The 13522-nt window shown below is 39.8% G+C and overlaps 2 protein-coding genes across 14 annotated transcripts in view; one reads left to right on the top strand and one right to left on the bottom strand.

Annotated features, from left to right (window-relative positions):
- LOC311595874 (uncharacterized protein) overlaps nucleotides 1–13522 on the bottom strand; it is a 171707-nt gene that overhangs the window by 79205 nt on the left and 78980 nt on the right. The window lies entirely within an intron of this gene.
- The window catches only part of AGFG1 (ArfGAP with FG repeats 1), a 45960-nt gene that overhangs the window by 6803 nt on the left and 25635 nt on the right, over nucleotides 1–13522 (top strand). For all 13 annotated transcript variants that reach the window (XM_084778943.1, XM_084778937.1, XM_084778936.1 and 10 more), the window contains one exon: nucleotides 6023–6116. In XM_084778943.1, the coding sequence (XP_084635069.1) occupies nucleotides 6023–6116 (94 nt within the window). The remainder of the gene's footprint in view (nucleotides 1–6022; nucleotides 6117–13522) is intronic.

Raw genomic sequence — 13522 nt, 5'->3', positions numbered from 1 at the left:
AAGAGTGACAAGAGCTCTTAAGCACTGACCATCACTCAGTTTCTGATGGCCATAAGAAGATTTAAGCCCTTTTAGCTCCTTCCATATTTATTGTTATTAGCTACATAATAATCCTATTCTCTTGTCCTCCAGTCTGGCCCTTCCCAACTTGTTTACCATAGGAGGAAGTAGATAGAATTTAGTCCTGTTCTCATCATCCTTAAGTTTCTAGTTCTCTAGTTTTCCTCTTGCTTTGCTTTAGTGTGTAGATGATTACCTGGCTTTTAGATATCATCTGTGACTGAAGTGTAAAACTTCTTTCAATGTGATAAGACATGCCAGTTTATTACTGAGTTGGTGTGTAGTGTATATGTGTGGTGTGCACTAGAGGCCATAGGACAGACATGAGGATGCCTGTTCTGTCACTCTCCACCTTGTGTCTTTGAGACAGTCTTTCATGAACCCAGAGCTAGGCCAGTGGCCCCCCAGCCCCAGGCTTACAGGCCCTTGGTAGCACACCCAGCTTTTGAAGTGGCTTCTGGGGAATTGAACTGGGGCCTTGTGCAGCAAGTGCTCTTACTCACTGAGCCATTTTCTCCCAGTCCATATCTGTTTGTAATCTGCTTTGTCAGTGCTGCTTTCTAGGCCTCTGTATAGCTACAGTTAGGGATGCCTTTTCCAAGCTTCATTCTGTGAGTTCCCTATCACTGTGGACCCTCCACTCTAGAGTCTTAGTTAACGATGAGTGGGGAGTCACTTTCTCAAGCAAGATGGCTGGAGATGTCTCGTGCTCCTCTGCCTTAGGGTTGCACGGAATATACTCTTGTTACTGATTCTGCCATGTCTTCTCTTCTCAGAGTATTTTTTATTTTGTAATCTCTGCTATTCTGAACTGTGTTCCTAAATGGTGAGTATTTTGGTGTAGGTCTTTTGATCATTTGTGGTAGGCCCTTTTCTCTCCTTTCTTATTGTTCCCCTTTAAATGTAAAAATAATGAGCTGGCAAGGTGGCTCAGTAGGTAAAGGCACTTGCTGTGAGGCCAGCCTGAGGGCCCACATGGTAAGAGAGAGGGAGAGTTGCCTTCTACCACACATGATAAATAGAAGAATGTGGAACTAGTGATAAGTGTTCATTCACCATTATGTACAGTAAAGTGCACTATTAAATATTTGAATACTATGAAGCTATTCTTTTGAACTATTAGCCCAGATACTTAAAAAGGAAGTCTGCATGTGAAGCATGAGTGGGTAAAGAGGAAAGAAGCCGGTCAGTTACTTATATTGTAAAATGTTTAGCCATTTGTGTCAGCAGGCTCTAACATGCTCACATCTCCAGCCATATGATTGCAGTTCCATAAGCAGTTTTCTATTTTTGGTTTTTGGGACAGAGTTTCTCTGTGTAGCCTTAGGTGTCCTGGATCATAGCCTTTTAATATACAGATTTCAACTTAGTATAAAGGAATGTCTCTTATATCCACTTAAGTGTCACTTAGCTAAACAGCAGCCTAAGTGAGGATTTGTCTAGCTTTCTTGTTGGTGGCAAGTTGGTAGTGATAACATTTTGCAAATAAATTATTCCATTTGTGTGATGATAGAAGAATGAATTATAATGTAGCTGATTTTAAACTATCTCACCCAAGCTTTGTTGTTGTTGTTTTGATTTTTTGAGACAGGGTTTCTTGACTCATGGAATCTCAAAGAAAATTTTATTAGAGTTTAGGAAAAACTCCTACAGCAGACAAGCTGTGAAGGAAGAGAGAAGAAAATCCTGCCATTTAACTGGCATGGTGGTCAGACACGTGGCAGATAGGCAGTTTACATGGTGGGGAGTTGTCTTAAGAGCAGTGAGGAAACCCAAAGTATTGGGGGAAAGCCTAATATTAGGAAAGCATGCTTAGAGAAGAGAAAGAAGTTAGGGGAAGTCATGCCGTTTCTGAATAATTCAGAGAAGAGGTGGACTTAGGAGGAAGCTCATGGCCACAGCCTGCTCAGCTGCTGCAGCAGGAGGGGATTCTGGGAGACAACCATAGTCCCTAATTATTCTACCTAGTTCTTTGGCTTGGCTGAAGGGTAAGTCTGCCTTCCTAGGGATGGCCTCTTGGCCCAGAGGATTGACCCAGCACAACTGCAATGTTAAGCTTCCTCATTGACAAGAAGTTTTATTCTCTGGGCCAGAGGAATTTACTTTATGGTAAATTCTTTCTTTATGACAGTTTCTTAGGGTTCTCAGGATGATGGATTTTGATGGATGTGAATTATGAAGCAGGTTTTATTTTGGGGAAGTATTAACTTTTTAAAAGCTCCCCCCACGCCCTGCACCCTGAGACAGGGTTTCTCTGTGTATAGCCTTGGCTGTCCTGGAACGCGCTCTGTAGACCAGGTTGGCCTCGAACTCACAGAGATCTGCCTGCCTCTGCCTCCTGAGTGCTGGGATTAAAGGTGTGCATCATCACCACCCAGCTGGCTAGGAATTGCTTTTTCTTTTTAATTTAAATTTTTAAAAATTAATTTCAGAGATATTTGCTGTCATCTTTTTTAAAAGAAAAGGCCTGCCTTCCACTGTTCCTAGAGTTAGTGGAGGGAGTAACAGGAGCATGCCATCTGTCATTCCATATTAGATATGTCTGATACTCAGTTTTTTTGTGAAGGCTAACATAAATCCCCTGCTCTGCTTGTGTCTATCTTTCATAGGACTTGTCTAGATTAAACTTTCCCTCAGACTTCGCACAGGCCTGGTGGCTGCTGAGGAGTTTTGACCCCAGCTGCATTCATTCTCTCAGTGAGTCTTGCTGTGGGTCCTGTGGTGGGAGTCAGGACCTCCCCCTTGGCTTTTCTTGCTTTGCAGGAGTTCTGCTGTGGCTCACTCTGCAGTCAGGTACTGCTGGCACATTGATGCTTCTTTCTTTGTTTTTGATACAAAGACTCACTATTGTCCCAGGCTAGTCTTGAACACCTGGCCTCAGCTGATCTTCCTGCCTTAGCCTCCTTGGAGGCTGGAACTAGAGGCCCTGGCTTGGCATACTCAGTTTTTTCTTCTTCCAAAGTTTGCTATTAAAGAACTGTAGCATGTTTATGTGTTCCTCAGTGGTTTTCATTCCTTTGTTTCTCTAGGGCTAATCTTTTTACTTTTTTTTTTCTTTCTGTCATTTCAGTGGGATATGGAAGAGGTAGTGAACACACTGGTGTTAGTTTTGTTCATCATTGTTACTAGTATGTATCAGTTCAGTACTTGAATATTGCTTAATAGATGGTTGCCTTGAGTATTTTAAGGATCTTGAGATTGTGGCTTTCTAAGGGAAAAGAGTAATTTTCATGCCTTACACACACACACACACACACACAGACAGACAGACAGACACAGAGATACAAAGAGACAGAGAGATGGGGCTGAAGAGATGGCTTAGAGGTTAAGAGTGCTTTTGCTGACTGCTCTTCCAGAGGACTTGAGTTCAATTCCCACAACCATATTGTGGCTCATAACTAGCTATAATGAGATCTGGTGCCCTCTTCTGGTCTGCAGGCAGAATACTGTATATATAATAAAAAAAAAATCTTAGCCAGATGTGATGGTGCATACCTGTAATCCCAGCAGGAGACAGGGACAGGCGGATCTCTGTGAGTTCGAGGCCATCCTGGTCTACAAAGTGAATCCATGACAGCCAAGGCCACACAGAAACCCTGTCTCCAAAAACCAAAACAACAAAAAGACAGAGAGACACTGCACTGTGGGTAGATTAACACCTTGAACAATCTAGTGTATTAAGAAATCTTGGAGCCAACAGAATTGTAGAATCTTAACCTATTAAAATAATATTTTATCTGTTTTAGATTTTAAATGTGTCATTTTTATAATAAGAAACATTTTTAAGTATATAGCTAATGTTAGATCTAATGTCAAATTAACTTTATTACTTACTGACAGTAGTATTAGCAACCAAATACATTTTCATAGCCTATTAAAATATTTTGAACAGCTTCTCCCTCAGTAGGAGAAAAACAATTAATAAAATCAACCAAATGAGCTTTCTTACTCATCCAGCACAGATTGGTATTTGAGTTGAACAAATGACTATTTGCAAGATTGAGGCATAGTTAGGAGCATACTGGCAGACATATGTAGTGAGTCACACCATCTGGTTACAGTCATACCTAGGTGGTGGTCATTAAAACAAAACTCCTGGGGATCTGTATATGACTTAATTACACTGCAGAAACATATTGGGCTGACTTGGCAGGTTACTTCGGAACTTAAAGCCAATTAACTGGCATACATGCTTTCAAAACATCAATGCTGCACTTACTAAGTGAGTCAAAAAAAATACTGGCCCAAATTTGCAGTTTTTTTAAGAGTTCAGGGTGGGCAGTGCTTTAGTACTGGCTCTGAAAAAAAAAAATTGGTGATTTTATTTGCCCAACACTTTCATTAAGTAGTGTGACTAATGATTATAATGGGCTGTGTTCATGTGACAAATAGACTAGCCTGAGAAGTGGCATCAGTTTCCAGGAATATATGCTAAGAATGTGTCAGGTTCAATCCATTAAGGATTTTTTTTTAAAGATTTATTTATTATTATGTATACAGTCTTCTGCCTGCATGTACACCTGAAGGCCAGAAGAGGGCATCAGATCACACTATAGGTGGTTGTGAGGCACTATGTGGTTGCTGGGAATTGAACTCAGGACCATCTCTCCAGGCCAAGGATTGTTTTTAAGATACTGCATTTGATAGGTGGAGAAGACGATCTGCATGCTGGGCATGGTGGTGCATACCTGTAATCCCAGCACTCGGGAGGCAGAGGCAGGTGGATCTCTTGAGTTCCAGGCCAAGCTGGTCTACAGAGTGAGTTCTAGGGTAGCCAAGGGTACACAGAGAAACCCTGTCTCAAAAAACCCAAGCCAAACAAAAATGTAAATGTAGATTTCTGGATCTAGCTATCTCCTGAATCTGGTCTCTCTGTTCTCGAGGGTGTTTCTTACTGATTTGTTTGTTTTTTGAGACTTGGTTTTTCTGTGTAACAGCCTTGGCTCTCCTGGAACTCTGTAGACCAGGCTGGCCTCAACTCATGGAGATCTGTCTGCCTCTTGTCTCCCAAGTGCTGGCATTAAAGGTGTGTGCCAGCACACCTAGCTAGGCTTCCTCTTGAACATGTACTGATTATTGAGGTGATTTAAAAAAGTCTTTCTTTAAATCCTTACTTGAATTGTTAGGTGTTACTGCTGCAGTTGATGGAGTGAACCTAGGAGAGTGGAACCTAGAAATGAGGCTAACTTGTCCCATTCAGTAGCCTACTTGATTGAGAGCATTGAACTATTTATGTTCTGAGAGCATCCTGGGGTTTAAAGCAAGGTCATGTGAGCAAAGTCAGAAGGGCAAGGTCTCATGAGTTAGACATCTAGTGTTTGCGAACATCGTTCTGGATAATAATGAGTAAAATGGTGGGCAGTCTGACGCAAGCCCACTCCTTTTTACTACAGGCAGGGGTGGGGCACAAACACATTCCAAGAACAAATCTTGCTTTGTTGACTTGGAGTTTTTTTCACAAGGTCTCAGAAATTTTACACAGCTTCATTCATGACTGTGCTCCAATAATAGGGAGATGGGACTTTATTCAAACTGATTCATTATCTCAGATTTTCTTTTGAAAACCTTTCATACTGTGTTTTTTAATTCATGTCACATATCTTAGTACATCATTATTGGTTCTTAGGGAAACACAAAACTATTTAAATAGTTGCAAGGTTCTTTACCATAGTGCTCTTTCTTCTGTCCATCACAAATGCATCATGGGAACATTTTTCTAGAAGCTCATGTGTTAGAGGTACTACTTGTTCCTACTAGGTAGTTGCTCAGAGTCACCTTGAAGAATGCTAGTACTGTGGATTCTAACTAAATTTACTGTGCCTGTATGATAAGCAATAGTTTAATATTAAATACTTCTGTTTATGGAATGAAAATACTTGTAAGTTTAAATACACTATTTTGGATGACCAAAATAATTAAAATATATAGAGTAGTAAAATTTGTAAAATATTTTATCTTTTAGGAGAGGGTTAAATCCACCTCACAGGGTGAAATCTATCTCCATGACAACATTTACACAACAGGAAATTGAATTCCTGCAAAAACATGGAAATGAAGTAAGTATTTTGTAATTTTCAACTTTGTTGCAATCGTTTTTAATGTGATTTAATAAGTTGCTTAAAATGGTGAGTTTTCTTGTCTCAAATGTTAGATTTGTATTCTGTATTTTTTTATTTTGTATTCTGTATTTTGTATTTCAGAAAGTTCTTATTTGATAAAGTGTTTGGAATTTATGCTTAAGTGATTTACTGTAAACCTGAAGTAAAGCATAGGTACTTAAAATTTAGCCTGTATTGACTGTAGAAGGCAGCTTTGGTGGATGTCTTGTGTCTATCTTGATAGGGGAAGAAGAGCCAGCTCTGTCATGTGGTACTAAGCTTGTTAGGGTGCTGTGGATGAGCTTTCATTTGAGGCCATTTGTGTTCTTTTTACCAACATTCTCATTACATGTATGTGATGCTTGATGCTTAACAAAGGAGAGGATCCCTCGCGCTGAAGCCACCTCTGACAGGCTCCCTGTAATCCATGCTGTTTGCTTATTTATTTTCAGATTTAAGTTTTGTTGCTAATAAAGGTAATGACCTATTGTTTAAAAAATAGGTAAAATTAATAAAGAGTGTGAGATTGCTTTTTAATTTTGTTCTGGAGGGCCGAATTTGAAACAGGATCTTACTATGGTAGCCCTGGCTGTCCTGGAACTACGCTGCAGACCAGGCTGGCCTTGAACTCATAGAGATCCATCTGCCTCTGGGCCATTATGCCTGGAAGGAATGCTTTTCTAATCTTGGTAAGATTGTGTGGGTCAGCTCAGCTCAGTTGCTTGATAAAAAAAACATTTTTATTACACAGGAAATGCCTGCTTTCTAGGGGTGCAATAGAATGTCTGGTGTTAACATTCTGGTTGCATATCTGTGTAACTTCAGTCACGAAAGAGGCTGAATGTTAAAGCTTTAGTCACCTTATTTCTTATTAGTAGAAAATGTATACAAGCTTATTATACTCTTTCCCCATTGCTTCAGAGTTATTACTTAAAATTATTTACCAGCGTTGGGCATGGTGTCTCATGCCTCTAATCCCACTACTCGGGAGGCAGAGGCAGGAGGATCTCTGTGAGTTCGAGGCCAGCCTGGTCTACAAGGGAGTCCAGGACAGTGAAAAAAGAAAGAAAGAAAAGAAATATTTACCGAACCCACCAAACATTGTTGCATATATTGTAGTCCCAGCACTCAGAGATAGAGGCAAGAGGATCAAAAATTCTAGGTCATTGTTGGTTATATAACAAGTTCTGGGCCAGCCTGCCTGCGTGAAAACCATTTAAAACCAAAATGGAATAGAATTGTTTGCTTGCTATGATGCACGTGTAGTTTTGTTTCTAAACAATTGAAGAGTGACTTCATGATTGTGAAATCCTCTAAAATACATAGTTAGAGAATAGAGCACACTTTAAGTTTGCCAGTGATAAAATATTTTGAGTTAGATGATTTAAGTACAATATACAGAGATACAAAGCTGGGTGAGATAGCTCACCAGAAGAGTACATACACCCAAGCACCCAAGTTAGGTAGCTCATGACTGCCTGTAACTGCAACAGCAGGGGATCTGATGCCTTCTAACCTCTGAGGGCACTGTACTCTGTGTCTGTCTGCCTGACCCCTCCCCACCCCAAGAACAATCTATAAAAAAGGTACCACACTTAAACACATATATAGAGGATTAAAATGGCAGCACCATACATCTTATACATGAATGAATTTATGTGTGGAGATGAGTGTTTCTTAGTTAGGAAATCAGAAAGTGTATTGGCTTTCGCAAATGTTCTTAGATATTTTCTTCTTCCTCTGCTTCAGCAGCCTAGAGTTTTAGTGTGCTGGGTAATGTGTTTGATTGTTTTCACTATTGTAAAACATTGCTAATTTAATCTGGAGAGCACCGTGGATGATGGGTAACTTGTATTGAACAGAACTAGCCTGCCATGTACTGTATATAGTCACTCAAACATTTAGATAATAGAAAGCATCTATGTACAACCATATGCACATATAAATTAATCTATGTTACATGTATTACAGTACAGTTAACTGCAAAAGAAAGCCATGCTTCCCGCCCAGAACTAGTGGGAAAGATTACCAAGGTTCAAGACAAAGGCACGGAAGTATGAAACCATGCATTGAAACCCTCAACGTATAAGTTTATTACATGTGTTCAATTAAGGGGATGATCATATCACTCAGAACTTTGTCAATACTTTTTCATTAATTTGAAAAATTATAAAACTAATGGTTCTAGTCATCATTGAAGTACCTCTGAAGTACCATTGGCTTGTGTTGGTAGCTAGCTATGATAAGCAGTTGATACTGTTCTTTATAAATATGCACGAAGGCCAGATGTTTTACAGAGTATATCTTTACTTTCTATAGCTATGCTTTATAAATTATTTGACTATTAAATGTGTTTAGGACTTTCACAGAATAGAAACAGATGTAATGGAATATGCTTCTTATTAAGTCATGGGGCATGGAGTGCCAGTTAATAAGGATATATGTGACAACAAATCACTGTTATTTGTTTGCTGTGTTTTTGACAAAAAATTTATTTTACAATTTTTTCCAGATACTTCACTCTATAGCTTAGTCATCTTTTTGTCACTGTAATAAATTCCCTGAGATAAACTCATAAAAGAGTAAAGTTGAAAAAAGTAAAATTACCTGAGAAACTTATAGTGAAGTTACTTTGACTTCAAAGCTATTTGTGTTTTTATTTTTGAGATAGCATTTCTATACATCTCAGGCTGGCCTAGAAATTGCTGCCTCAGCCTTTGAATGCTCGGACAGGGCGTATGCCACCACGCCCAGTATTAAAAGAGTTGTTTGGGTTCATAGTGTTGGAGACTTCAGCCAGTTATCACTTGGACTGTGCGGAGGTAGCAATCATGGCAAGAGGCTTAGAGCCAAGTTACGTGTCTCAATACCAGGGCAGGAAGGAAGGGCCTCGGGGCTGGGGTACATAGCTGTCTTCAAGGGCCTCCACAGGCCTCTTCGTAGATGTTCGGGCACCTTCCCATAGTAGCACCATGGGGTCCAAGCTATTAGCACATGGCCCTCTGGGTTACATGCTATATCTGTCTGCTGTAATCTGAAAGCGTCTTGTGATGTTTCCTTTATGTCCTAACGTTACTTCAGTTTCTGTCTGATGCTGGCTGCACAAGCATGAAGACCCACGTTCAGATGTCCAGAACCTACATTAAAAAGCCTGGCATAGCAGCCTGTGCTTGTGGCGCTAGCATTTGGGAGGCAGTTAGAAGAATTCTGTGAGCTTGCTGTTCAGCCATTGTGGACAGTGACACACACACACACACACACACACACACACACACACACACACACACTATGTAAATCCTAGTGATGACTGGACCCTCTCTTTTCCTTTCTTTGAAATTGAGACAGTCTCACTATACAGCCCAGACTTTATCAAATTCCCCTTTAGCCCAGGCTGGCCTCAACTGCTCCTGTTTGAGCCTTTTGAGTGCCGAGATCATGAGCATGTGTCTCCATAGCTGGCTCTTTCGGTTTTTCGAGACAGGGTTTCTCTATGTAGCCTTGGTTGTCCTAGACTTTGTAGACCAGGCTGGCCTCAAATTCACAGCAATCCACCTGCCTCTGCCTCCTGAGTGCTGGGATTAAAGGTGTGCACTATCATGTCCGGCTATGGCTGGCTCTTTTATCTGTGTTTTTATGACCAGAACCCTATTTGAACAAACTAGTAACTAAAGACTCCACAATGGGACTAGGAATAAAAATTTGTAGTTTTCATTTCATTACACTAATTTATGAGCCTTGTGATTGTAGGAAAACCATTTTTCTCTCTGGAGCCTCATTTTCTGTTGTAATCTATAATGAGTTTTATATTATTTATTGCCTGAGGCTTAAAGAACAGTATCTTAAAAATTGATATATTATGTTGATGTAAGATGACACTTTTATGTGGGAAGATACTTCTCTGATTGATTTCTAAGTTTAGAAAATAATCATCACAAAGGAACATGTTGTGCTTTGAACAGAATTTAGTATACAGAGAATTTTGTAGAAATTTTTCCCTGAAGGCAAACAGGCATTACTGTAAGAGACTGTCATTTAAAACTGCCCTGTTGCCCCTAGACAGCACCCTGTAGTAATGGCCGTTTGCCTCTAGCAGCAAAAGACTTCCTTCATTTTATAGCATTATTTCCTATGTACTTTTTTCCTGAGACAGGGTTTTTCTGTGTAGCCGTGACTGTCCTGGACTCATTTTATAGACCAGGCTGGCCTCAAAATCACAGAGATCCACCAGCCTCTGCCTCCCAAGTGCTGGGATTAAAGGCCTGTGCCACCACGCCCGGTTTCCTGTGTACTTTTCAATGCCTTCATCTAAAATAGGCTTCAGTTATTCTATTTAAATATTATCCTTGGATGCTTGGGAGACATTATTGTGAGTTCATGTTTGCACCTATGTTAGTAATCAGCAGGAACCAGCAGATGCTTCCTATGAAGCGTGAAATGTAAATATTTTAATGTATTTGTTGAAACTTATCTGTACATGTATTGTAGCCTAAACTGGTCAGACCCTAGGTAAGCACGTAACCGTGGTTATTTCAATAACACTTGGTCTATGAAGAAGACCTTAGGCCAGGTCTAGTTCACAGGATGTGATTTGCTGACCTGGAGGGGGTCAGGGGGAGGAGAGGAGAGGAAAGGAAAAGAGAGAGCATGTGTGTATGAGAATTCGGATCATTGAATTTATTATTTCTGCCTAAGTAAGTAGGGAACTAAATGCTCTAGGTCACCATACGTATTTTAGATGGGACAAAGGAAAAAGGATTGTATTGACAGATGCTTCAGGGAGGTAGAAAGATGCTTTTGCACAAGTATCTTGTACCTGCCCTTCTTGAAGGTGGAGCAGAGGAATAGCATGTTAGATAGGACATTTATGCCTCTTTAAATCTGGCACAGAGGTTGTGAGTAAGCTACGCATCCTGTAGTAGTGTGCATCTGGGGTTTGCAGGATTGACTGGGCAAGGGAGGACTTGCCAGAAGGAGCAGAAGGACCTGGGTACCACTGAAGAGTTGTCTAGGTTGTCTAGGGGCCAGGGTTTGTTGGGATTGATTGGTCAGGACAAGCACTTTGATGCTTCTTTCAAGAAAGACACTATAAGGCAAGGCATTCAGTGGTTTAAACTAAAAATGAAAACAAAAACCTTGGATAGAGTAAGAAAGTTAGATTTGCTCCCTAACTCTCAATTTTCTCTCAGTTATGTGGCTAGATTATAAACCTGTGTGTCTGGTCTGACAGACAGCTTCTGCCCATTTTCTCAGCTGTGTATGCTTTAATTCTTGCTAGTGCTTGAGAAAAAGCAAGATGTTAAGATGGAATATATTGGTTTTTTAAATATACATAAATGCAGAACTGTTAATTTCTTTTGCATGAGACATATGGATAATAGTGGTGTTTTTAATCTGTAAGCAGTGTTCAGTTTATATATCATTCAGTTACTCTATCACTGAGAAATATGTTCTAGCTGTAGCCTACAAATACTAGCACACAGTCATGTGAACTAAGCTTACTCCATGTGAAAATGTTTATATTGTATTTCTTGAGCCATGACATTTGAAATATTTTTCTCATTGTAGAAGACTCTCATTATAGAAGTCCTTGTTTTTGTTGTTTTTTGTTTGGGGACTATTTAGGCCAATCTGGCTTAGAACTTGATAGGTTTCCTTACAGCCAATCTGTGCTGTGCAGTAGTCTTGTTCTGACTGATAAAGTATATGTCAAAAATACTTCACACTCTGTTATTGGTGATCATGGTCATAATTCTAAAATTATTTAGCACTAAAGTGAGAAAAAATAACTCAAGGCTGTATGAATTCTTTTGCTGGCTAGTGCCAGTTCATCTGTCCTTTGATTTTATTTTTAATTGTTCCCTAAGATAGGATTTGAGTCATTTTGTTTGTTGAACACTTATGGCTTAACTTACAGCATTATAAGAGTTGAGAAGTACTGCAGAAGGCACATATGGCAGTGTGTAATGAGCTTTTTCTGTAAACGTATAAAACGCTTTGTGAGTTCAGTGGGGAGTGATTATTCTAGACCACTTTGCTTCTGTTTGCAGCAGTATTAAAGGTAGACCTATTTTCCTGCATTCCTGATAAGACTTTCCCTTATCAGTCAATGGTTATCTAATCACCCACCATTGCAGATTTCCAAAATAAAAATAGCACAACTAATACTAATATGTTAATGCTACATTAGTACAGTATTATATATTATATACCTCAGTGTCAGGTGTGTTAACTCATTAAACCTGCTTAATACCCCTATCAAGTAAGTTCCATTCATATTCATAAGAAGATATATATATTAGACATTTAGCAAAAGTTGGCTGAACATGCAAACACATCATGCTATCTATAATTAGGATGATTATCCACCTCCTTTCCTCAAAGAGATCATCAAAACTAATCCCATTTTGTATTGAGCCCTTACATATGATGGCTTCTAGGGGTCATTATTATTCCTCAGTACTGCTTTTAGCTCCACACCCCACATTCCTCATGTTAATATATGACAGCTTCTTGTGTCTCCTTGTCCTGCAGTTTTGTTCATTTTAGATTGTAGCTTCTTATACTATTTTTTGTTGCTAAATTCCCCGCCAGTGTCCACATGGATCATTCACATAGATAACCCTGAGTGCTCCACTCCTTGTCTCCAGTGATCTTGCATCCTGTTTTATATTATCAACAGCTATCACCTCTTAGGTTTAGAATTCAGATATTTTGCTGGGACCCCCACTGATCCTTTACTCCCAGTTCTTTGGCTGCGAAGCTTAGCTACAATAGTCAACTATCGGGACCTTCATTCTGCTAAGTTGCTCTTGTCTTCATCTTTTTCTTGGCCTAGCCTGGAGTCCATGGTCTCTTATAACCACTTCTCTTCACCTTTTGTCCTGTTGTACTTGGCTAAAAGCAACATTGTGCTTCTATCACTCTTAAAACAGCATTGATAGGATGGAGGAAAAGCCCCTTTAGACTACTTTGACCTTAGGCTGTCACAAGTATGTAGTCCTACCTGCAGTTTAAGTTGGTTTTTTCTATTCCTTCTCTAACCTAAAGGACCCCCTCCACCCCTTGGTTAAATTTAACAAAAGCAGAACGGACAGAAAAGAGACTGCTATTAGCAAAGGCAGTTTTAATACAGCAGTGAGAGCAGAACTCAACTCTTCAGGGACCAGAGTGTGACCAGAGTGTGAGTAGATCTCCAGAAGGCAGAGGCAAGGTTTCTTGCTATGTTGGGAAACCAGAAGGAGAGAAATGATCCCCAAAAGTTGTCCTTTCCTTCTACGGTGGGTTCCAAGTATTGAATATGATTTGTCCACGGGCATTTTTAACCTGTGGACTGTGTAGCCTGCTTTATGTTTGGTTTCATTTTT

The sequence above is a fragment of the Acomys minous genome, assembly GCF_964271855.1.
Source record: "Acomys minous genome assembly, chromosome: 4".
Taxonomy (NCBI): domain Eukaryota; kingdom Metazoa; phylum Chordata; class Mammalia; order Rodentia; family Muridae; genus Acomys; species Acomys minous.
Note: the sequence above shows the minus strand (reverse complement) of the source record. Positions and strands in the feature narration are given on the sequence as shown.